The sequence below is a fragment of the Ceratotherium simum genome, chromosome 4 (assembly GCF_057802395.1).
Source record: "Ceratotherium simum simum isolate JZ-2026a chromosome 4, ASM5780239v1, whole genome shotgun sequence".
Taxonomy (NCBI): domain Eukaryota; kingdom Metazoa; phylum Chordata; class Mammalia; order Perissodactyla; family Rhinocerotidae; genus Ceratotherium; species Ceratotherium simum.
Genome location: NC_141903.1, coordinates 85,397,230 through 85,423,102, shown reverse-complemented (window position 1 = coordinate 85,423,102; position 25,873 = coordinate 85,397,230). Strand labels below are relative to the sequence as shown.

The 25,873-nt window shown below is 39.2% G+C and overlaps 1 protein-coding gene across 3 annotated transcripts in view; it reads left to right on the top strand.

The window, feature by feature from the left end:
* RASGRF2 (Ras protein specific guanine nucleotide releasing factor 2) overlaps nt 1-25,873 on the top strand; it is a 215,651-nt gene that overhangs the window by 80,238 nt on the left and 109,540 nt on the right. For 2 of the 3 annotated variants that reach the window (XM_087430100.1, XM_087430098.1), the window contains exons 4-12: nt 1,760-1,849; nt 5,696-5,949; nt 8,894-8,973; nt 9,380-9,573; nt 15,220-15,329; nt 16,310-16,428; nt 22,505-22,665; nt 23,598-23,664; nt 24,195-24,331. In XM_087430100.1, the coding sequence (XP_087286226.1) occupies nt 1,760-1,849; nt 5,696-5,949; nt 8,894-8,973; nt 9,380-9,573; nt 15,220-15,329; nt 16,310-16,428; nt 22,505-22,665; nt 23,598-23,664; nt 24,195-24,331 (1,212 nt within the window). Of the gene's footprint in view, nt 1-1,759; nt 1,850-5,695; nt 5,950-8,893; nt 8,974-9,379; nt 9,574-15,219; nt 15,330-16,309; nt 16,429-16,617; nt 16,768-22,504; nt 22,666-23,597; nt 23,665-24,194; nt 24,332-25,873 lie in introns of all 3 variants that reach the window. The other variant, XM_087430099.1, reaches the window with a different exon arrangement.

Sequence of the window (25,873 nt, the reverse complement as noted above, 5' to 3'; positions counted from 1 at the left end):
GTGAACTTTTCAGGCTCTGCCTCCCCAGAAAAGTGAGACTGACACCAAGTGAGAAGTGAGGGTGGTCATGGAGTCTGCAGCCATGGCAGTGGTCCGGGGTTCTCCCTGTCTCCTCAGTGCCTGTGTTTATACTCAGAAACCTGAGTGTACCTTTCTTTGCTGTCCTGTCTTTCCTCAGAGGAAGTAGTCAATAACTGAAAAATTGAAGAGGAATGTGAAAAACAAGATTTCCCCCCTGTTTCTGTCTAGAGGTATATTAGCATCTTCTTAGCTTCAAAGAGAATAGAACAGAATGAAACCTACTAATTGTATCCTTGTTGACAGAGCAATTCAGGCTTCTCTGACTTGGTAACTTTCTTGTCGCTTTTACTGTCTCTGGACAACATTTTCCTCTTTGTTTCCTCACATCTTCCTCTAAGACATACTCTGTGAGTCCTGTGAGGGGTTTTTACCTCCTGCTGCCTGTGTGCAGCACCTCCAGTAGACAGAGCCTGGGTACAAGCTAATTCCAACTGGAATCTGATTGCTTCTCTGGTGATGATAAGTTGCAGACTGTGTTTACTGTATCATTAGAGTTGTTAACTTCCCAATTCAACGCTGAAATTTGATATAGTGAAAACAACAACAGAAAGCTTAACAAACCTGCATTTTAAAAGACTATATCAGGCACTGTAATTTAAAACAAAATTATTGTGTTCTTTCTTTGCCACAGTAAGCTAGAGCAGATGCTTGTCTGCTAAGTGAAAGAGGTTGACATTTACTCCACGAGAGAGACTCAGCACCAAGCGACATTCCCCAGTATTTATTTGTATGTGCTTTTCTGTCTTCACTATGTTCTATTTTAGTCTGAATATAGATTGCAGCTAAAAACTGTCACTAGCAGGTATGTCTTGTGTGGCCGCTTGACAGGAGCCATAATTTATTTCCTACTCCTTTTATTTCCCATTTCCCTGCCAGAAAATGGCAGTGGAGTGGATTTAGTATTGGGGACAAAATGTAAAGACAGGTCAGAGGGGGTGATTATGATCTCTTAACTTCTTAAGTGTTTGCTTGTTAGTAAATCTGTAGAGGTTCTCACATTGGTAAGAGCCTGCCATTGAGTGATAGTCTAGAGAGTTTTTTCACTGGTTGAGAGTCCACCTGGTCTTGAGTTGCCCTTCATAGGTCATAAAACTGAGCTGGAGATATAAAGGGATCCCAGGCTGTTTCAATCCTTTTACCTTTTTACCTTTTCTTGGCTGGCTTGGACCAACCCCAGGGCTCTGAGGTTCCCTTTGCAGTTACCATTTTCCCAAGGAAATCTGTGAGTCGGCTGTACCGTGTGTACTTGGAAGGCTACGGGTTGATTATGGGAAGTAAGAACTTTGAGCTGTGTGTCACTGCATTTGGAGACCACAGGACATTACAGGCAGCTGCCTTCAGGCAAGATGGTTGGTGTGTCACTGAGCCCCTGAGAAGGCCTTGGCCTGGTCATCACTGGCAGTCAGGCTGAGTTTTGGGCTAACATTTCTTCTAACCCAGATCCCAGTTCACACTTTCCACAGTCACTTCTTATAAGCACTTTTGTTAGTAACATAACAAAATAGACTCCGGGTAAAGTTCATGCTTCCCCTACCTCAGCACCAAAGGAAGAGAGGGTGCATGAAAAGTGAATGTTTCTGAGAATCTCCTAGGCTACCTTGTTGGCATAACTTCATATGGGTTATGGCCGTAATCCAGTGTTTCCCAAATCATGAAATGGACCAATTTTGTGTTATAGATTATCGCTCTTAATAAAACCAAGGAACGAATGCGACCTTACCAAAGCAATCAAGAAGATGAGGATCCGGACATAAAGAAGATTAAAAAGGTAGGACACTAGGGGTTTCCAGCTTTGAGGGAGCATGGGGACCAGTTGTCTGTTCTGTAGTGATGTCTTTGCCACCCTGTTCCTGAGCTGAGGGCAACCTTGGTGTTTCTGTTCTAATAGCTCCTGGACTCACCCTTCACAGTGACCAGACATGGCTACTTCTCTGGACAAGTTTCAGTTTGAGATTTCTTTCCAGTTCTGGGAATCCTCTTTTGGACTATGTGGGAAGGATGCCAAAACGGGACATCAAGACAATAGTGTTCTCCAGTTGGGTTAATTCAGTGCTGTTGAACCTCCTGATTTTGTGCTGCTTTCATATTTGGGGGGAACATTTTTTTTTTTTTTTTTAAAGATTTTATTTATTCAGTTTTTCCCCTCAAAGCCCCAGTAGATAGTTGTACGTCATAGGTTCACATCCTTCTAGTTGCTGTACGTGGGACTCGGCCTTGCGTTGGACGGAGAAGTGGTGCCTCGGGGCGCTCCCGGGATCCGAACCCGGGCCGCCAGCATCAGAGCGCGCGCACTTAACCGCTAAGCCACGGGGCCGGCCCGTGGGGGGAACATTTTTTAAATCACATTTCAAAAATATTTCTTTTAGCTCTACTCTTCAGTGCTTATTTGGAAAAGATTTTTTTGAGCATATGAGGAGATCGAGTAAATCAATATATCTGCTCAGATTTCTAGTTTATTATTGTTGTTTCTTTCTTGTTTAACATCCACATAATAAGCAGATCCTTCCATCTTATTGTTATTTATAACTATACAATTTTTGCAATTAACCAGACACTGATGCTCACTCCAGTCTACTGTGTTTGATTTATGTCCTCTAGATTTTAATTCTATAATCTTGTCCTGTGTAAGGCACTTACTCAGTTTTGGTAACATTACGTGAAGAGCTTCACAGTTAAAGAACTTTTCTTGGATACACATCTTCAAATTTTTATTTCTTTTTAATTTTTTCTTATTCTTGTTCTTCTGTACTAAATAATTATTCCTCTTTAGTTGTAACAAAACTTTAAATATTTCTCAGAATTTGAAATAGAAATTATTCTTAGGACTAAGTTGCAGTGTTCTCCGTTTTCAAAAAAAAAGAGAAAATAACATCATTCCTTTCTTAGAATTAAAAATTTTTTAAATTGAATTTGGTTTATATTATTGTGTTACAAGATTAATGCTATTCCCTTTCTTTTAATAGTATGCAGTTGCATGGAAACAAAGATATCAGTAAAATACAGTGGTCAGTCCTGTTGTAGAAACTGGTCTGTTAATAAGTAAGTGAACCAGCTATTTCTTAGCAGGTAATACCTGCCCAAGTAAATGGAAAAGTTTTATTTAACACAAAATTCAATTAAGTTGATTTTTGAAAATACTTCTGTTAAATGGAAGAATAATGAAAAAATAAATACTTTTTACATTTTCTACCTTCTTATTTTTTAATAGAAGTAAATATTTTTAAACACCTCTTTTTGAACTTGTTAAATATTGTTATTGTCCTTTATATCCCAAATCAAACTAACGTCTCTGTGGAAAGGGGTGTTTACAAATGAATTAGTTTCTCTATTCTGAGGTTAGCAAACATAAGTTTTTAACTTCAAGAGACCAAAAGTTGAAATTGGTTATAATTCACAGAAATTTCTCATTAGATTTCTCCAAATAAGATGCATATAATTTCCCCCACATAATTCTATTAAAATGTGGTTAATTTTTATTCTTTAAAGTATGGCAGCTATATGAATGCCTGTATGAAAATTGATAGTATGCTGGCAACATCAGTAGATAATGAGAGAATTTTAAACGTTGCCAAAGAAGAGTAGTTGTTTAAATGCATGATAATTTAGACCATATGGGTGAAATAGTATGGAAAAAATAAAAAGTGTAAGAATGTGTTGAATAGAAAACAATGGTACTAAAAAAGGATTTGATAGTGATTTAATGCTTTCAATTATATGTGAATTTGTAACCTACTTTCTTGCTGAATCTGCCACATATAACAAATCCTAATAAATTATCATACAATTTTTTATATTTAGAAAGGACTTAGATTTTGAGGGTCAATTATTTTATAGATAAGGAAATGGAGGACCAGACTTCAAGGTCCCCCAGCAGGTTAATGGCAGAGCCTTTGGGGTAAGGATTATGACATATACCTGTCTGCTGAGCACCCAGCATTTACCTGGGCATTTGAAAGATGTTTGGTAAATATCTGTTGGCTAAAACACACAGGCCAGTGCACTTTGTCAGGTTTGCCTGTTAGTTTTCAAATCATACCTAGGGAATTCAGATCAATTTTAGAGGCTATCTTGTTTTCTACAAAATTTATTTTTAATTATATTTCATGTTTCTTTTCACTAAATAATCACGATGGTAAATCGCTAATGTGTGTTTTGCCCATGTGGCTGGGAAAGAGAGTCCTTACAGTTGACAAAAGGCAGACAAAAGAACACCAAGTCTGGTTGCAGCTTTCTTTCCTAGCTGTGTGACTTACTGTGAGATTTAGTTTACTCATCTTTAAAAGGAAAAGGTTGCATGAGCTGATCTCTAATACTTATTTTTTAAGCTTAAAAAAAATCTCATCAACAACAACAACAAAAAATCAAATAACTTGGTTTAAAAATGGGCAAAGGACTTGAAGAGACATTTCTCCATATAATGGAGAAACGACCATTTGTATATCATCTTTGAAGAAATCATATACACATGAAAAGATGCTCAATATCACTAAGCATCAGAGAAATACAAATCAAAACTATAGTGCAATATCACCATTGGGATGGCTACTGTCAAAGAAACCAGAAAATACTGTGTTGATGAGGATGTAGAGAAATTGGAACCTTTGTGCATTGTTGGTGGGATTGTAAAATGGGGCAGCTGCTATGGAAAACAGTATGAAGGTTCTTCAAAAATTTAAAAATAGAACTACCATATGATCCTGCAATCCTACTTCTGGATATATATCCAAAAGAGTTGAAAACAGGATCTTGAAGAGATATTTGCACTCCCATGTTCGTTGCAGCATTATTCACAATAGCCAAGAGGTGGAAGCAACCCAAATGTTCATTGGCACATGAATGGATAAATAAAATGTGGTATATATACACAATGGAATATTATTCAGCCTTAAAAAGGAAGGAAATCCTGGCACATGCTACAACATGGATGAACCTTGAGGACATTATGCTAAGTGAAATTAACCAGCCACAAAAAAGATGAATACTGTATGATTCCCCTTTTATGAGTTATCTAAAGTAGTCAGATTCACAAAACAGAAAGTAGGATGGTGTTTACCAGGGGCTGAGAGAAGGGGGAAATGGGACATTGTTTAAGGGGTATAGAGTTTGAGTTTTGCAAGATGATAAAGTTTTGGAGATCTGTTGTACGACAATGTGAATATACTTAACACTACTGAACTGTACGCTTAAAAATGGTTAAGATGGTAAATTTTATGTTATGTCTTTTTTTAACCACAGTTAAAATTTTTTTTTTAAATATCTGATTTTGTATTGTTAAAGAATAAGCCTTCAATTTATTTCTTTCTTGAAATGTTAATAAGTAAATATAGAATATTATTATATTCTGGTGTCCATATAGGCAGACCTAAAGAGCTTAAGCTTATGGAAGAAATTTGTGAACCTGAGAAAAAATTTTATTTTTGAACTCGTCTTTTTTCTGCTATCCAGAAAAAGCCTGCCATTATTTATTCTAGTGGTGGGACCATTAGTACGCCAATGAAAGAGCAGTGTTTTACATGGCGCAAGATGGACCCCTTACTGACAGGCTTAAGAAAGCCAGTATCACACCTTCTGAGATTCTTTTTCAGTTTTTGATGTTGTTGTTGGTGTTCTGTAGGTTCAGAGCTTCATGCGAGGATGGTTGTGTAGAAGGAAATGGAAGACCATTGTACAGGATTACATTTGTTCTCCTCACGCTGAAAGTATGAGGAAGAGAAACCAGATTGTGTTCACCATGGTTGAGGCTGAGTCGGAGTATGTGCACCAGCTCTACATCCTGGTCAATGGCTTCCTCCGGCCCCTGCGAATGGCAGCCAGCTCCAAGAAGCCCCCCATCAGCCATGACGATGTCAGCAGTATTTTTCTCAACAGGTCTGTTTTGACATAAATCAAAGAGTCATGTGAAAAACCTGTTTGAATTTCTTAACAGAATTTTTACTTTACTCTTAAAAGAATAGGTATCATAACTTCACCTTTATGAATTTATGGTATTGAAAATAAAAAAGGTATCATTTGTGTTTCATTAGTCCAAATTTGCATATCTTTGTCTTGCTTCTTGGAATCTAGTTTTCTGGTTTTCTTCTCTATTTGGCATATGTTTTCTTGTCATTGTGTGTGTTGGGGAAGATAATGTCCCTCATAAACTGAGGGAAATGGTGTGATCAATGGGTCTTTGCATGTAATTTATACAGAAGTATGTTAGGTAGAGCAAAAACTGACAGAGGACCTGAGACTCTCTCGTAAATTTATTCTCTCGATAAATATTTATAGTGTCCTTACTGCTGAGGATTCATCAGTGAACAAAGCAGATCCCTGCCTTCATGGAACTTGAATTTTTATGTGAGAAGACAGACAATAAATAGTGAATGACTGAACTACGTAATATATTATATGGTGATGAGTGCTGTGGAAAAAATAAAGAAAGGAAGGAGAGAAGAGGGGAAAGGGAATGCTTGGGTGTTTTACTTAAGATTTTAGTTATTTATTTGTTTTTGAGTAGATAATACATTTACATGGTTCAAAAGTCAAAATAACATGAAAACATCAAACGACAGTTAGAAGTCTCTCTTACACTGTCTCTGCCCACCCCATTTTCCCACTTTATATATATAACCATTTTCATTAGATTCTTATATATCCTTCCAGTGTTTCTTGATGTAGATCCAATTTTGAGTCTTATTTCCCCCCTGCTCACACAAAAAGCAATGTACTTTAACATGTACTTGCTTTTTTCACTTCACAATGTATCCTGGACATCTTTCCATATTGATATTTAAAGAACATTCTATTTTTTAAAGAATCACTCCATGGTAGGAGGGAGATTTCCCCACATTGGGTGGCAAGGATGCCACCCAAGTGTGTGAGACATCCTGAGGGACCTGAGGGGTACTCTTGATCCTCAGGCTATACAGCTAGCATTTTGGTGATACTTCGGTCATCCAAACATGCAGTTTCAACAGTTCTGATGGCAATGGACAGGACTGTGAACTGCACTCTGATAGTGATGCCATCAAAGCCTGCACCACGTTGGTTTTAGGCCGCCTCTGGATATTTACTTCCATTGAGTTGCGTGGTCTGCAATGCAGAAGACAAGCTTTGTCATATTGTTTAAATTTGGAGTCAAGATGCTGTGCCTCTTTTTGGAAGCTGAGGCCATAAGCTCTTCATACAGGCTAGCAATTGTTTACTACACCTAGTCCTAGATGGAGATTTGAAGAAGTATGTTTTTAAAGGGGAGGCTGTTGGATGTTTGTTATCATTGCTGTCATTTAACTAGAATCCCTGTCCTTCCCTTTCAAATTGAAGCCCTAGGCAGGTCAATTATTTTGAATTTCAGCACCGAATTTATACTTAAAAAAATATAATCTACCTATCTACATGCAGAATTGTTTTATTTGTTTTCTAACCATCCAGGTGTCAAAATATGTATCAGTTAGTTTTCAATCTAGGAAAGAGAAATCTCTCTCTGAGTGGAGGGAATTCGCTGCTTACAGAATCCTTTGGAAGGGCTGGAGAAGTAACATCAGGGAGCTGCCCCTGGACCATTGAGTTCAAGGGCACAGCACCACAGATGTGATCCAGAGGTTAGGAAACTACTGCCCCCGCCATTGCCACCTCATCTGCCTCTCAGATCCGTGAAGCTGGTACCTAGAAACTAGAATGCTGAGGCTGAGGGCTGAAACTGCCCCGGAAGCACTGGTATCTCCATGACTGACTTTCAGCAGCAGAAAGAGGCCTCTACTTCCGCCTTCTGTCTCTTACCAAGCACATCTGTTGGTGGGACTGAATTTATATCCAGAACCCTATCTGCAAGGGAGTCTGGGAAATGTAGTTTTAGCTCTCCTTCCTCTCCACCTAGAAGGAGGGTGGAATGGAGATCAAAAGAGTAATCTACAATATCTACCAAACTAGATTTGATTGAAATCCTTGAACAATTTTAACTGCTTAGTTAAAATTCTATAAAAGGAAAACAAATTACCATCTCCAAGCAGTGTCTATTTTGTTTCATGGACCACTTGGAAATAGTGAGGACTTCTCCTTGATATTTCTTGTAATGGAATTTGAGTAATAACAGAAACAAAGTATTCCACTGACATAAATCATTCTGTATTTGATTGTGTCAATGTGTAAGTTCAGAAAAGGCTTCAAAGGCTCATTTCAGTAGGTTAATTCTAGTGAGAGAAAGCAAAAGATATTTTGACTTTAGTAACTACACTTCTTGACACTTTTAGGAATTTAGATCCCTAATTTATGCATAGTTCTCATTTTAGTATCTCTGTGTGGGCTCCATACTTTTCAGAAGATTCTTTTACATTTCTGTCTTGAATGTCTTAGGAGTGGTTGCAGTAGTTCTGTCAAATCTTTGCTATGGATTTTTTCCCTCTCTCTCCTTCTGTCTAAACTCATTTTAGTGAAAGAGAGACTTCTCCCTGAGTTATCATCTAGAATCAAATCTGAAGGGAAAAAGAATCATAACTAATTTTATTATTATCAGTTGAAGTGCTACGTTCTAAGCATAGAAAGCCGTCTTTATTATCAATTGGTAAAGAGGATTATATGACATTGATTTGGTGCTTACTGTCTTCCAATATTTGAAGCTCAGCTCAGAATTTTCTTTGAGATTTTGAGGTTGTCTGAAAGATAAACTGCTTTCTGGGGGCTCATATAATTCATATTATTATTCGGTGTACAGTTTGGAGGCCCCAGGAGACGTGTATATCATGTATTTATTAAGGCTTTAAGGACTCAGTGTACTTCTTTAACAAAATAGACACTTTATAGTGGCTAAATTATATTATTTTTCCATTTTTTATAGTGAAACAATCATGTTTCTTCATGAAATATTTCATCAAGGACTGAAGGCAAGGATAGCAAACTGGCCTACTTTAATTTTAGGTAAGCGCATGCTTTAGAGATATAAGATTTTCTCTTAATATGGCTACTATTAGAATAAAATAACTTTAACATTTTTCAGTCAAAGCTGTCTGAATTTCCCTTCTTCTTGGCCTGTGAGCTCCCTTAGCCACTGGGAATCTGTCTCGTTGCCGTTTGGGCCCTGCCTCTGGACTTACGTTTCCCCTGGTCTATCCTGGTTCATTTGGGCCTAGAGCTGGGCTCTGCACTGGGGTGCATTCTGTTAGATCAGTCATTTAGGCATCTGGACTGGGGCCCCGCCCATGTGTGACACCTGGCGCTGGGAGCCACCCTCTGCCATTCCTGTTGAGTGAACACAGTCTCTCCCTGTACCTTAGATAATTTACTGAGTCCAAGAGAAACTGCCATGTTTACTTCTTCTTTCCAGCTGATCTGTTTGATATTTTGCTCCCCATGCTGAACATTTATCAAGAATTTGTGCGTAATCACCAGTACAGCCTCCAAGTGCTTGCCAATTGTAAGCAAAACAGAGATTTTGACAAACTCTTAAAACAGTATGAAGCCAACCCTGCCTGTGAGGGGAGGATGCTGGAAACGTTCTTGACCTATCCAATGTTTCAGGTGAGTCATCTGGGATGCATTTATAAGTCATTGATTCCAACTTGATGTTGCTGATACCCAGTGTGACCAGAGTGAGATGTGCCAGTATCCCCTGTGAGGAATCATGGCACATATGCATCGTCTGTCATCTTGAGCTTGACCCGGAGCTAAAGAAACTTGTGTCACATATTCTCTGTCTAGTAGTCATGCGTCGTTAGGCAATTTTGTCCTTGTGTGAACATCATAGAGTGTACTTACACAAACCTAGATGGTATAGCCTAATACATACCTATACTATATGGTACTAATCTTATGGGACCGCCATCATATATGCGGTCCATTGTTGACCAAAACATCATTATGCGGCGCATGACTGTATATGTAAGAAAACTAGGCAGTTTTGAGGCAGGTAAATCAGGAACGGTTTTTTGAAAAGCAGCACAATTTTCTCTTTACAGAAAGATTCCTCACAGACTTCTTCCATGGAGTCTCCTCCTCCAGCATGTTTAAAAATATTATCAAGTTTACAGAAATAGGATGCTGTGCAAATGTTCCAGTGTACGCTGGTTGCATAAAAGGTTCCTGGGGAGAGGAGTGCCTGTTGGGAAGGTCTTTGTTTCCCTGCCCATCCTCCCACCCTGCTGTGATTGCTGCTGAGTCTCCCTTGGCTGGAGCTCTGGGGCAAAAGGAACACCTCTCCAGTCATAGAGGCTGTGGGGACTTAGGAGCTAGAGGCACCGGCTGTACCTGGAGACTCTTGGCCCCTGGTCAGGTTGCTGGAATGAGGCTGGAGCTTGTCCTGATGTTCACTTTGGGATCAGAGCAACCCAATGGATCAAGTACACTTGTGTTCTTTCTTTCTTCTTTTTTTTTTTGTTTTATGTGGGTCTTTACTGATTTTATTAAACAGAGCACACGTGATGAACACATCCTTACTAACATCATGCTGCACAGATGCATCAAAATTCTATCACCGTAGAAACACATTCTATACGTGTGACATACAGAGTGCATTCCATGCACCACAAAGTGGTGAACATATCTTTAATGAAATAATACTCTACTGATTCACAAATATAGCTAGCATTCTTATAAACATCTTCTATACCTGGGCATTTACAGAGTGTATTAAGTCAGCCCCTGTAGTGAACAAATTCTTTAATTCACAGAAATGAAGCAATCTGATTACAACAAAATGCTGTAACAGAATAACTTTTTAAAATTTTTATTTATTTATTTTCTATGGAAGTAACATTAGTTTATAACATTATATAAGTTTCAGGTGTACATCATCATATTTTGACTTCTATGTAGACTGCATCGTGTTCACCACCCCTTGGGTTCTTTCGGTATCTGGGGCCTTACCGTTAAGAGCTCTTGAGTGAGAACTACAGAGGCCAAAATATGAATTGAGTTTCCTGTTCTTTTGAAAAGTGTTGATTCTGTTCTTTTGGCAAGGCATTGAAGTTCTTGTTGTGGAATTTATGGAGCTTTCGGCCAGACCTCCAAATTGTCATGTGGGAAACCGATTCTCCTAGTCATGTGTGTTAGGGTTTCTGCGGACAGTTTGGTCCCCTGAACAGGCATCTCTGACCCTGGCTGATCATTTTCTAGCCTGGGAGAGAAATGTTGCTGTGGTTTGTAACTGTTTGTCTTAAAAAGTTTGTCAATCCTGCTTGAAATCATGGGAGTCACCATAGAAGTTGAGTAAGATTTTTAAAAACCAAAAGGATGATTTGAAACAACTTAAGTATAGTGAAACTTTATAATGTTACTGTGTTTATTTCTTGAAACTAAATTGTTTGAACTCTTTGCCTCTCTGAGGAGATATTTCACAAGAAAAACTTCAAAGCAAAAAAAAAATTTTTGCTTTGTTTTTAACTGTATACAAAATTGTAATTTTTTAGTTTACAGTGAAACAAATTTGAATCTTTGGCAGTTACCTCTAGGTTATGATTAAATACCCTAAATTGTGTCTGTTTAGCAACCCCAACTCAGGTAAATACTCTAAAATAGAATTGTGAAAGCCACATGGAGCATTCAGAGAGGTACCTTGCTCCCTTTCTGACAGCCCATTAATGTCTTTTTAATGCCTATTTAACTCCCCTTGGTGTGATTCTCTCAATGTTTTAAAATGGCAGAACACACTGGCCCTTTAGTTGAGGTGTCCAAACACAGTAGAATGTAGGGCCTTGGAAAGGCCTTTGGATTTCTGAAATGCTGAGGTACTCTCCCTCCAACCCCCTCCTTCCCCTGAGTTTAAGCCCAATAACAATGACAGCATTTTGGTTAACCCCCAGGAATTTCCATAATGTCAGAAAAGGACCATTGGACTTGGACTCTTTAGGAGACCTGGATGTCTTGCTCACCCCTCAGTCGTAGCATTGGGGAAAATAACTGAACCAGTCTAAATCTCTGTTTCTTACTCTCGAAATTGAGGCATCTAAGCTCTAGTTATCCCCCAGAGCTCTAGCTCTCTGTGATCCCAAGGGGACTGGACTGGTTCTGAAAGTTGGGGTGGTTAACTATATGGTGGTGCAAAGAGCCTGGTGTTAGTCTAAGACCACCCCCTCCACCCCTAAGACTGTGGTGGCCCCAAACCCTAGAATTTAGCTGAAGGGTCAGATGTTGAGATTCTCTGGCTTCTTCCAGACCAGGGTAACCAAAGGCCTCAGCTTGTGAGAGCCATTGCTCTGGGAAGAGCCTCAAACATAAACAATTTAGCTACAATTGGTCCATTTGCAAGAAATGTGCAAATTGAAAGAGTGCTGAATGGCGCTTTCTTTCTTTGCTTTCCCATAACGATTTTGAACAGACCAAGAGGGAAAATCATCTAAGTTTGCTGCCCAAGGGCCACATTCTCCTTGATGTCTCCCCTCTGTCTTGTTCCGTTGGTGTCTGTCCCTTCTGCCCTCTCCCTAGGAGTGACCATATGGAACACTTAGGGGGAAACCACCCTTTTGAGAAGCTTGAAGGTTTTTTTCTTACTAGATTCATTATATCCTTCCTGTTCTCTTTTGGTCCTTTCACCAATGAGATGAAATTGTCCTGAAGGCGTTTGCTCCCTCACATGGTCCAGCTGTATCTACTTCCCTCTGCATACATTGTATCAGCAGTGGTACTCCTGCACTTCTACCTTGTTCTGGTGTAGGCTGGACACCTCAGGATGAGGCTGGGGCACCACACTTTTTTGCTGTAGGGCAACAATGGAAGAGGTGGCCCTAGTTCATACTGCCGAGGGGCCTCTGCCCAGACTTTTTCTTGAGCCAAGATATGGGGGCAGAGGTTGGTGGGGGGCAGAGGAAGGAGGAGAGGTGATTGACAACTTTTAGCCTGTGTACGAGTAGAAGAGAAAAGTGTTACATTCTACCTCTTTCTGGGCCCTTTGTCGAGTAAGTCAATTGCTGCTCTTAATGAACCATGTTGACCTGTGGAAACATGAAGGATTGTAGACTTTGAATGATGCAGTATATTTATCCTCAGTTGAACTATCAGACAAGTAAGTCCAAGTGTTGCCAAGAAATTTGTTATGGAAAATAATATAGTCATTAACATACTTTTTATTTAGCAAAGACAATGGCTTGGCTGGTATTGTTTAAATTGGCTTCAGCTGCTCATAAGCCCATAGGTAAGCCAATCATAAAATCTGCTCCTGCAAGAACAGTGCTGTTAGATGTCCTCTAGAAAGTAGCCATTTGCTGCCTTAGCCACCTATTTACTCTATTTGGAGAGCAAGCTAATTAGTGACTATAAAGTGACAAGTATTGCTCCATAATTGAAAGCAGGATTATGATTCATCTAGACAGTACTTACTATGATTCTTGTTTTTTTGGGGAACAGATTTATAGTCAGCTCTTAAATATACAGATGAGCTCTTTGGAGAGCCGTCCACTTCTCTGCAGAACGTCCTTTGCCTGCTTTTTGGCAGTTTCAGTCTTGTTTGTTCCTCCACAAGAAAGTGGAAAGGGCCAGTTACTGAATTTTGAATCCATCCACTTGAATCTTAGCCCAGGAGCTCTCTAAAATAGATTTCGTTAATGGGGGAGGATCATGAAGCTATTGACTAAACTTAGTTTTGTGGGTTTTCAGTGCATTATCCATAGCCAGGCTCTCCCACTCCTGCCCTCTTTGTTATGAAAAATTGAGTACATTTGCTGTCAATCGCCTTGATTGTCTTATAGAACTACTAACTTAGAGGCAAACTATTATGGATCATGGCATTGTGCAAAAGGAATATTTGAAAGTGTACTTATCCCAGGAGGCTTCAGCAAGTGGAACAGCCCTACAGGCTGTTTTAGTGAGAAGTTTGTGGGGTGGAGAGGCAGAAAGCCTCCTCCACTTGTGCTTCAGAGGGAGCAGTCTCCCGGCCCCCACTCTCCTGTAACTAAGGAGTCTGTCTGCACTTCTGAAACCTTGGCTTGATGACGTTCCCTTGGACATGATCCCAGAGTGTGAGCTGCAGATTGATGTCTGTGCTGAGGGCACTGCCCTCTGTACCTATGCATAAATGTGGGCACTCAGTAAATATTAGTAAATAACCCAATGAAGGCCACCACCTGCACGAGAGCAAAAGCAGATCCAAGGATAGAGCTGCCAACACCTCAGGACAGAATGGAAGGAGCTACACAGGGCCCTGGACCTCTCTGGTCTCAGAGGTCCTTTCAGGTGCTGAGTGGACCCCAGTCCTTGCAGAAGAGACCCACTGGGCTAGTGCACTGGTCAGAGCAGGGCTCATGGCTGGCTCTGCCATTTACTATGAAGCCCCCTTGGGGCTTCCCCAACTTCCCCAACTTTCTTGGGGAAGTTACCAAACCTCTTCACGCTTTATTTCCTTGTCTGTAAAATGGGAAAATAATTCTTATGTTGCTGGAGGATTTAGTGCATGTACAAACCTCGAGCTCCGATCTGACCCATCGCGGGCAGTGTTACGGTAGCTGTTGTTCACACGTGTTATTGTTAAAATTAAACCCACTGCTCCTGCTTTCTAAAAAATTTTAGTTTATAAGCCAGTAAAAAATAAATTTGTTGAATCACTATAACTTGAGTTAAATCTCTACTGTGGTCTATTAAAACCGTCATAGTGTTGGTGAAGTTTCTGCCTTTGACAGAATTCAGACAGTCTGTCTATTCATAAAGAAAAGTATAAGTAAATAATCTAATTAAACAATACTTTTTACCACTAGAAGGATGAGTTAAGTAAAGCAGAATCAAAAGAATGTAATGGGCGAATGTATCTTCTCCCGAGTTTTAATTCCTAAAGAGAACATTGCAGCAGTAGAACTGTCAATTTCTAAAAAATTTTGTAAACAGGCAAATATATCTAACAGACTCAAGTGATTTAATGATAGCTGTATCTGTTTCCCTGTGAACCAATTTTCAAAAATTATGGTTAAGAAATATACGATTATAGTAAAAAATCTAAAGAAACAATTGTTTCTTTGTAACATAATACTTTATTATTCTTTTCATGTGTTCTTGGTGAAGTTTGTGTGACGTGTGAAATTTGAAATGTAGTTTATTTTAAATATATTTTTTAAAAAAATATTTGTAAAACAATCAAAACTGTAAGAGTAGAGATGAGCTTCTGGAAGTGATGATGGCATTGGAGAGAAGGTCTCCGTTACTCATCCTGACCGCTTGCTCATGCTGGCCTCTGTTTGCATTCAGATCCCCAGGTATATCATCACACTTCATGAACTCCTCGCTCATACACCCCACGAGCATGTGGAGAGGAAAAGTCTGGAGTTTGCTAAATCAAAATTAGAAGAACTGTCCAGGTATGTGGGGGAATTGATAATAAAGGCTTAATATGGGAAAGCAGCAGATTAGTCTCTGTGGAAACCTAATATATATGTCCAGGGAACAAGAAGCAAGACACAACCCAGCTTCTCCAGTTCACCTGAATGTTAAGAGCTAGTTCTTGAGATGGTACTGAATCAGCATGCACACTAATTTTAATCAAGAAAAAAATATGTCTTTGAGAATTTTTTTTTTCCCCCCGAAAGCCCCAGTACATAGTTGTATATTCTAGTTGTAGCTGCTTCTAGTTCTTCTATGTGAGCCACCGCCACAGCATGGCTAGTGGGAGACGAGTGGTGTGGTTCCATGCCTGGGAACCGAACCCAGGCTGCTGAAGCAGAGTGTGCCGAACTTGAACCAATAGGCCATCAGGGCTGGCTCAAAAATGTTTTTATAGCATGTGAATTTATGTAGTTGAGATTAGGTGTATTTTGGTTTAACTTTGAAAATGTTCACATTTCTTTCAGCATAATAGAAAAACAATTGTTAGTTGCATTTTTGTATTCATATTTGGCAAGAGGCTAGAGATTGTATATTTTGGATGTGTCAGTGACTTCTCAGTGTCTCCGACGCTTCTTTACATCTGTGTTTCTGTAGCTTATATGGGGGTAAATGGGTAAAGGTCTTTCATTTACTCCACCACTAGGAAATGACATCTTAGCTTCTATGAAGGAAGCTGTTTACAAAATAATATGTTGCTGTCCTCTTGCACTTACAAGCAGCATTCCCAGGATACTCATTGGTCACTGACCCACTTACCGTTTGGAATCGTGAGGAGCATTGGCCTTGCTTGGCTCATGACTCGTTGAAGCCTGGAGGTCCAGTCAGCTTCCCTCACAGCGCCAGTTAAATGATATAAGTTCAAAACCAAGCTTCCCAGATGGAGCTCTTCTTTGCTTACCTGCTAGGGCAACAGAAAATACTCTTCCTGTGATCCTGTCTGTGTTGTGTCTGACAGAGTAATGCACGATGAAGTGAGCGACACTGAAAACATAAGGAAGAACCTTGCCATAGAAAGAATGATCGTCGAGGGCTGTGATATTTTGCTGGACACCAGCCAAACTTTCATCCGCCAAGGTAAGTCCTTGTCAACAGACCCACCATCTAAGTGATCTCTGCGACTGTCGCATTATCACTGGCAGATCCAGGAAAGCGTTTTGGAGCAGGCTTGATTTAGCTGTGTGATTGACGCTGTTCATGCAGGAAATCCCCATGGCCTTGTCCGAGGCTGTGTTTGAGGCCCACCTTTGTGCTGTTTCTTTTCAGGGGCCATGAAAAACAGCAACACAATAATAGTAAAGCACGAATGGGACAGTAAGTTACATTCTGACTGGACTCTCCTCCTCAGTGGACCGGACGTTCTCTACAGCTCCAAGGAGGACAGAGCGGTCTGGCCGATTGGAGTGGCAGTGCCAGGTGGTGACGACATCCAGGCAAAGGCCCAAGAGAAACTTGCATTGCTCAAAGCCCTTTCACATAGCAGTGGGGACAATGTCCGAAGTGAAAACAGCTGTCTTTTGTTCCCATTTTTCATCAGTGCTTCTGGATCGGCCCCACATGATATGATTTGATTCAACTGGTAACTCTAGTTGCCAGATGAAATGTTTCACAGTCGCCCCCTGCCACGCTTTGGTGATGGTGATGGTATCTTGTTTGTGGAGTGTGCTTTGGGGGCATCACCCAGTAAATTAAGCTTTTGATGAGTTGAAGATATTTGTGCCAGAATCTGTGGAGAAGCAACAGCCTAACAGTGCAGAGTCCTCTGTGGCTCTCATCCCAAAGCTCACGAAGTAAACCACATCCCAAGCTCTTTTTAAGTGCTTGAGTGTTCTGAGGGAGGGGAGCAGGCCCCATGGACTTGATGTGAGACAACATATTGCACACATTTATAATTTTGAACTTGGTAAGGAGTGGCACATAAATTTGGAACTAGGATTAACCTTTAATGTAGTTTCTGTTTATAATGTGCCAATATCCTTTGAAGATATTTGCATTTCCGTTGCCCACCAAAATGTGCTGCTTAAAATATTTTTTACCTCATCAAACAGACATTATTTTTTTTGTGCACATTAATTTTTGCACAGAATACTTAAAAAATTTAACACATGCTGTTCTATTTTCCATTATTTATTTACAAGGAGAGAAGTCACGCATATGTTCAAGTTTGGAAGAATATTTTAGGAAATGATAACTTTTCTCCTTTTTGGCTTTCGATACTAATTTTTCTTTAAATAATAGGGGAATATAATGCTGACAACGTCAGGTCTTCCCAATTGTCCCTCTATTCCTCTGCGCACACTGTGTCCCCATATTGGCTTCCTGCCTTCCCAGCACTTGCCTGCCTCTGTGCCTTTTTGTGTGCTGTCCTCAGCCTGGGGGCCAGGAATGCCCTTATCCACCTCTTCCGTGCCTGTCGAAGGTCTGCTTGTCCTACCAGGCTCAGGTCAGACACCTCTAAAGAGCCTTTTAAAATCTCCTCCTCATCTTCCCCTCCCCCACCCTCCAGTTAGAATGAATTTACCTTCCTCCTCGTTTCCAAGGCCCTTTGCTCCTGGTGCATGTATCTCAGCCTCTTATGTGTTATGGGCACATGCTTGCATGCCTGTCTCACCCAGTAATTGTAGCTCTGAAGAGTGGTGTTTATGAATTCTCCCCTGTCTAACACACTGCTTTCCATGATAGATACCTGGAAACTGGGCATTGGGTTAAATTGAATTGCTTGTCGAATTGCAGTTTTGATTGTAAGGTGTCTTATTTAGTATTTCTCTTGTATTTGGAGTTCACTGAAGAATACTTACTAATTGTCTTGAGCTTTATAATGTGTAAGAATGGAAACAAAAGTTTCTATAACTAGTATTCAATTTCTGGAAGGACTTTTGATTAAGAAGTATTATTACGCATAGGCATTTAATATATTTCTACAAACGTAGACTGTTTTGATCTAAGTTTGGAAAAACATCTATAATGAAAAATGCTAGAAGGTCGAATTTATTGAATAAGTCATATTGTTTTCATTGCACCTGGAGGAGAACAATCATGAACCCCCTCTTGCTTTGATTCATGTCCAGATGTTCTTTATTGCTTGTTCTGTACCATTTTTTAAGGAGCTTCTGTGAGCTATTAATATATCTGATGTTGTTACGGTATTGATGTTGATGTGATTTGCCTTTCAGCAATATTTGTCTGTATTGTTTGGTTTGGTTAGTCTGTTTAGGAATTATTCAATAAAGGTGGTTTTAAAAAATCAGGCCTTAATCTGAAAGTAGAGAGGAATCCAATTACAGACAATTTGGAAAGTTGGCCTTTTTTGCTCGAGTTACTCCTGTTATCACTTTGACTAAATACTCCTAATGGGCTTTAACACCCATGGAGGTGTTTTTTCCTTTTTAATTCTTTTAAACTTTTGGGGATTCTATCTCCTATGAAATGGACTACAGTTTGTCTCTAATTGTGCGCTAGTATATGTGTTGTTTACTTTTAGGGACGATATGAGGTCTGTTTCAGTATGTGTGTGCATGCATGCATATCCACAGATACGTGCGTGGTTTCAATCTTAAGTGAATTTTTATTCTGAGAACTAGAAAAAATAAGTCATCCAGGTCATCTGAAAGGCTCCTCAGAAAGGGGCATCAGCCAATCTTGAATGTCAATCCATGGGAATTTAGTGATTGAAATAACAGATGTTTTATTGCAAATGGATTCCAATTATCAGACAGTTGATGAGAAGGACGCAAAAGAATGTATCATGGCGGTGGTCTGCTATTGTTTATTTTCCAAAATCTATTCAAAGTTTATTGAACAAATGTTTAAAGTGTCTGAGGCAATAATAGGAAGACAGTATAGCCATGTCACTGGAGTTCAAATCCTGTCTCTCCCACTTCCTTGCTGTGTGATATTGTGCAATTTACTTAACCGCTCTTTGCCTCAGTTTCCTCTCCTGAAGTTAGGGTTAATAGTAGTAGCTATCTTTTAGGATTGTTGTGAAGATTAAATGAGCTAATGCTCACAAAAGCATCTAGACTAGTGCCTATGAGATTATGACATAAACTTTAAAAACCAAGATCCAAATTTTGGAATGAGTTTTTATTTTCAATAACATGAAATATATATGACTATTTAGTAGAAGGTAAAGGCACTGTAACTTGACATTTTGCACAAACCCATTACGCAGAGTCAACGCTGTCTTGTGGAAATGTGAATTAGGAAAAATAAATAAAGGTGTCCCAATTCAGAGCAAAATGCATTGAGATTGAGACATGGACCTCTCTGGTACCTTAATCATTCCCAGAGTCAAAATCATGTACTTTCAATGTACCAGTGTTCTTTGAAATTGTAACATGGGGTTACGATAGTTATACCTTCCCAAATGCCTAACCCAATAACCCGAGATCAACGAAATTGCTCTTCGTTCTTTTTTACTACTGAGTGGAATTCAGGATAAGGGCATTAGCTAGTCTTTTTTTTTTTTTTTTTTTTGGTGGGGAAGATTCGCTCTGAGCTAACATCTGTTGCCAGTCTTCCTCCTTTTTTTTGGCTTGAGGAAGATTACCTCTGAGCTAACATCTGTGCCAGTCTTCCTCTATTTTTTTGTATGTGGGTCGCCACCTCAGCATGTTTGACAAGTAGCGTAGGTCTGCACCTGGGATCTGAACCCGCGAACCCAGGCTGCCAAAGTGGAGCACGCCAAACTCGGGGTCGGCCCCTATTAACCAGTCTTGAATGCCACTCTATGGGAATTTAGTGATTGAAATAACAGAAGTTTTGTTGTAAGCTGACCCCAATTATTAGATAGGCTGCTGATAGAGATGCAAGTGACTGTATCATAGCAATGGTCTGATACTGAGGAATTGCTAATTTAATACTAATTGTTTTTCTAATTTGTATTAACTAGAGAGGGATCTTCAAGTCTCATGGCTGTGTTGAAACATCATCTCAAACATAAGATGAAATGTGAAAAAAATCTACTTAACATGTTTTTCCCATTATCAGTAGTTTGTAAACCAAACAGTAGTGTTGAAATTGCTCACTTTTACTTCAGATGTATGGATTTCTGTACGTACCTAATGCACATAGTCTCCCAGTTGGATATGAGATGAACAGTTATAGATTAAGCATATTAGTGCATAGTTGCCAAGGAAACATTTATTTTTTTACCTTAAAGGTGAAATTCACAGTAATTACTAATATATGAGCTAATGGTTTCTGTAGTTTCCGGTATACAAGATCATTAAATGCTAGAAGCACTTACCAATGAACACATTATATCAAGTTTTCGTACCCTTGGTTATAGCCTTTCTGAAAATGACTCCCAAACCCCTTTGTGCCCCAGGATATTTGTCCTAAGCCTCAGTCTTTTGCTCCGCCCTAAGCAGTCTGTCTGGATGACTCACGACCACCCATGGCAAAGCGGCAACTCACTGTCTTTTCCCATCCCTTCCGTTTCCAAGTGCCAGTTTTAATGTTGCTGAATCCACTGCCGTCTCCTGGATGTGCCGCTCAATTAGGTGTGACCTTGGGAGAGCTGCTTAGTCTCTCAGGCCTCAGTTTCCCCTTCTGTGAAGTGAGGAGGTGAACTAGGTGCAATGAAGGATCTCCTCCCCCTTTGATTCCACCCCATGAGTCCCATGAGGACAGTCCTCCTGCTGTTACTTGCTCATCCGCTTCTCTCAGCATTCTGCCTTCTGTTTCCCCTCTCTCCTTTACTCTTCAGATTGAATTTCTTGCTGCCTGTGCTCTCGGCCAGTTTGCTCCCACCTACCTCGCCTCCTTCATTCACTCTCCTCTTGCCCGTTCCCTTCAGTGGAATCAAGCCTTTGTTCCATGGTCCCTCGCTCTCCCGTGGAATTTCTTCTCTGCTCTTCTTTAGGCCCGAATAGCTGCCTGCTCTGCCTATCAGGCAGCCCCACCTGAACAGTCACCTAAATCGATGGAGTCAGGGCATGGAGGCGGGGGTCCTTTACCCCCTGCACATCTTTAGGTCTCTGTTAAAAAGTAGATGCTGTTTGGAACATTCATATGTTAATGTGAACGTTTTACCACCCACAATCATAGTTTTACTATTTTATGTATGTGAAGAACTTTAGTGTTTTTTTTTCCCACTTATAGAAATAGTCTGTGCTCATTTAAAAAAAAAAAAAATCAGGACACTCAGAAAATGTTATGAAGAGGAAAACAAGATTGCCTGCAATCTCATCTCTTAGTGATGACCGCTATTAATATTTAAGGGTTGAATATGCATTTAATGGTTCTTATGAGGCTGATACAACGAGTTTTTGTAAGGCTGCATTTGGAGTGGGTGGTGGATTAAACAAAGAGTAGAAATATTACTGTCTCAGGCATTTCAGAGGTCAGAGTCAAAGGTATTTTCAAGAATCTTTTAGTACTTTTTGGTTTGATATTTAACTTAGACTGGAATTTTATTTTGGGGGAGAGGGAGGTCATTATTAGGGTGAAATTATATCAACTCTATGTAGAGCTTCTCACATTGAATGGAAGACAGCTTTGCTGACAAGATTGTTCTGGGTATAGACTTTATGTGGTTTCTTTTCCATTTAGATTCACAAAGAATTTTTATCACACATAATTTAAATATAACCTGAACTAGCTGCCCTTTAAAAATAGTCCTTAACTAAATTGCATTGAATTGTATAATTTTTGTATTTTTATAATATACATGTATTGTACATTCTATTTTTTCAATACAAAGTAAACTATATTAATATACTATCTATCTACCTTAAGTGCTTCAGGAAGAATAAATTCTATATGCTTTTTATTATGTTGTTTTAGTACTATATGTAATTGTACAATATGTACCTTATTCTTAAAGACATAAGTTGATTGAGATCAGATCACCAAGGACAGATGGCAGAAGTGCCTTGTTCTTGGAATTCATATTGGCTTTCTTTGAAACTTATTTTCCAGCTTATCGATGAATTATCAATTCTAAAATGTTTTAAAAAATAATAGGAATTAGTACTACCCTTAAAACACAGTGCACTTCTCAGAGTGTAGGGGATTTATTTGTTCCAGTGTTGCATCCAATAAATCCTTGGTATCTTGGGAAACAGACCCTACTGTTTATTGCATTGGGAACGTCTCTCACTTGACAACATTTTAATTGCTGTGTGTTCTTCACTTTTGTGATCACCAGGTTCTCTTATTCAAGTACCTTCCGTTGAGAGGGGGAAACTTAGTAAAGTTCGCCTGGGTTCATTGTCTTTGAAAAAGGAAGGAGAAAGACAATGCTTCTTATTTACAAAACACTTTTTAATTTGTACGAGAAGTTCAGGAGGAAAGCTGCATCTGCTCAAGGTATTGGTTTTACATGACTATTCCATTTATGTTCCATACACTTCAGAGGCATTGAGTTTAATTTAATTCTGACTTTGCTAGGCCTGGTATCATAAAACACATTGTCACAATTGCATAGTGAGGTAAGGTACAGTTATCAACCTTGACATTTACTTTGTTGTCAATTGGATCCAAAGTAATAGAAATTTAAGTGGGCATTACTATCAAGAAGTGAAATTAAAATCATAACCTGGGCAAAATTATTACTAATTGATGACTACTGAGCTACAAAAATCCTGTCAAATCACTACATTGTACTGAGGTAATATTTGCTAAAGGCTATTTTATCTTGTCTATACCAAGAGTCAGCAAACCATGGCCCAGAGCGTGCTGCCTGCGTGTGTGAATAAAGTTTTATTGGAATGCAGCCACGCTCATTTGTTTACATATTGTTTGTGGCTGCTTTCATGCTTTTTAAAAAAGATTTGAGTAGTTGCGATAGAGATCGTATGTCTTGCAAAGCCTAAAAGATTTGCATCTGGCCCTTTACAGAAAAAGTTTGTCTATCTATACCTTGTGTATTAGTGCCTAAAAATATTATTCAACATCATGACAATGGCTTTCTACTGCTTAAACCACTTCCTGGTTGGTGAGTCCGGCCCTTTGCTGAGCTGCATTCACTCTCAAAGGCCATTTAGTCTCCCAGACACTGGCTTGCTAAATTTTATAAACACTGGGAATGAGAGTGGGTTGGGGGAGAAGAATCATGACGTTCAATGAGTTCGATTACTTTTACATGTCCAAGTTTAATTTTGGAATCTATGAAAAATTATATATGATGCAGAATTGCTATGATTTCTTCTATGGCAACTTGAATATAAGGTTTACAAATCAGAGCTTCCCGAGCTATGCAAGGCTCTCAGCCTCTTAATGAAAAATTGGTTTGTTTCCAGACAGGTGGGGTCCTCTCTCTAATAGAATGTACGTTGATTGAGGAGCCCGATGCCAGCGACGATGACTGTAAGTCACATTCTGTCACTTAGAATTATATTAGAATACAAAAAGCCCCATGGTTTTTGTTCGTTTATACCTAAGAAGAGCTTCTTAAGGAAGCAGGAGAGATGCTGAGGATAAACTCCCTGAAGTCAATTATATATGAAGAATTCTGTTGAACCATTTAACCTGTGAGCCTTGTTAAACCGTCTTTGAGAATTCACATATACTGAATTTGTCTCATGATAGTGACTTTTCAGTAGTAGGCAGAGAAGAAAGGAATTAAATTAGAGTGTTGGAATTCTGTAGATTGTGGAAATTAAAAAACAAAGACATGAAATAAGACATCAACATCCCAGTCCTGAAATTACTGACCTCAGCTTCTTCATCTGCTTCTGAGCTTAAAAAAGTGCTCCCCGTGCCCAAGAAGTCCCATATTGCTGGAACGAGATTCTGGACTTGAATGCACATCGATCGCATTACTAGAACTCCGTGAAAGCAGCTATCGCTCATATTTTTGTAGGCACATTTAATTGTTTGTTTTATGTCTGTTGAAGCCAAAGGTTCTGGGCAAATGTTTGGACACCTGGATTTTAAAATAGTGGTGGAGCCTCCTGATGCTGCCCCCTTCACTGTTGTCTTGTTAGCACCTTCACGCCAGGAGAAAGCTGCCTGGACAAGCGACATAAGTCAGGTAAGCAACTGACTTTTGCCATAAGTTGTTTTTTTGTTTTTTTAAATTTCACAACATAAATTTTTGGGGAAGATTTTTCAAGTTATTTTTTTTTTATTAAAAAATTACATCTGGTTGCTGTGGTCACTACCATCATACTGTGGATCTTGATATGCTGGGATCATGTGTTGTTGTTGTTTTTCTTTTTAAGGTTAAAATTTACCTGCAATGTAGTACTTGCATTTTAGTTCCTGGGCGTTTTTGTATAAGCTGTAAATGTCCCTTGTGTTGAACAGTGTTAAAATTGCCCTGTTAGTAATAAATTCTCCAATGACCCCACTAGACTTTTTTTGTTTATTTGTTTCTAAAGTAGGAAAGTGGTGGGAGATACAAAAACAGCTAACAAGGGCTATGGCGAGAACTCACAAATGAAGGAATCACACCAAAGAAGAGACACTGACTGTGGTATGAAATCTGAAAATGAGCTCTTGTATTTTATGTAGAAAAAAATAGGAAACAGATTTGCTTACTTTTCCTTGATCAGCAATGCCCGGTCAGGGAATTGCTGCATTTACTCAGGATTTGGAAAAATATCAAAACCAGTCATGATCGGAGTTGGGCATTCCTAAATCCAAGCTCCACGTTATGTTTGGCTCCATTAACCAATATAGGAGAAAAGTGAAGTTGTGTAAGGAAAGTATTAAATGATTATCTTCAAAATTGTTAACTCAAGAAAGATTAGGGCAAACAAGAAAGGCGTATACTGTAGATTCCATTGCCTTGTTTTTCTGAAGAGCTCATAGTAATTTATATATAACACTTAGGTAAAAATATGAACCATATCATAGTTCTTCAGATACTTCATTTTTTTTCCTGAGTGACTAAAAACTGAGGGGAAATAGAGAATGAATGGCAAAAATAATTATTTTTATATGTTAAAAGAAATTTTACAGACTTAATCTCATTTGACCTTTCCAATAGTATTCTGACGGTAAACAGAAATATTAGTCCCATTTCATGGGTGAGAAACCTAAGGTTTGGAAGTCTAAACATTTGTCCGAAGTTACACAACTGAGTTAGGACTCAAACCTAATCCAGGTCTTTTATTAGCACTCTAAACGTCCTCTACAGCAACACTGGAGTTTTACTTGTATACCCCCAGGACTGCTTGGAATAAATAGCTAGAAGTGAAGGAATTTCTCTGCTGGCTAACAAAGGAATGAAAATATGGGATCTTGTGTATTTGCATAATTACATCCTTGTGGTAGTTTATTAATACTTTCATTAGCTCTATACTGTATGCTATTAATACTTTAATTAAGTCTCGGTTTATAATGCATCTCTTACCTTATGAAACTGAATCATTCATTGATTGTACGAATGTTTATTGAGCAATCACAAGGGGCTGCCAGGTATCATGTAGGTTCCAGGGATATGGGATGGTCCCTGCTCTCAAGGAGACAGGCAGGCTAATAGGGAAGAAAGGGAAGTAGAGAGCTTAATGCAACACAGTTTTGTAGGTGTTGTGAAGCCAAGATACTTAAGAAGAATGGGGAGAATGGG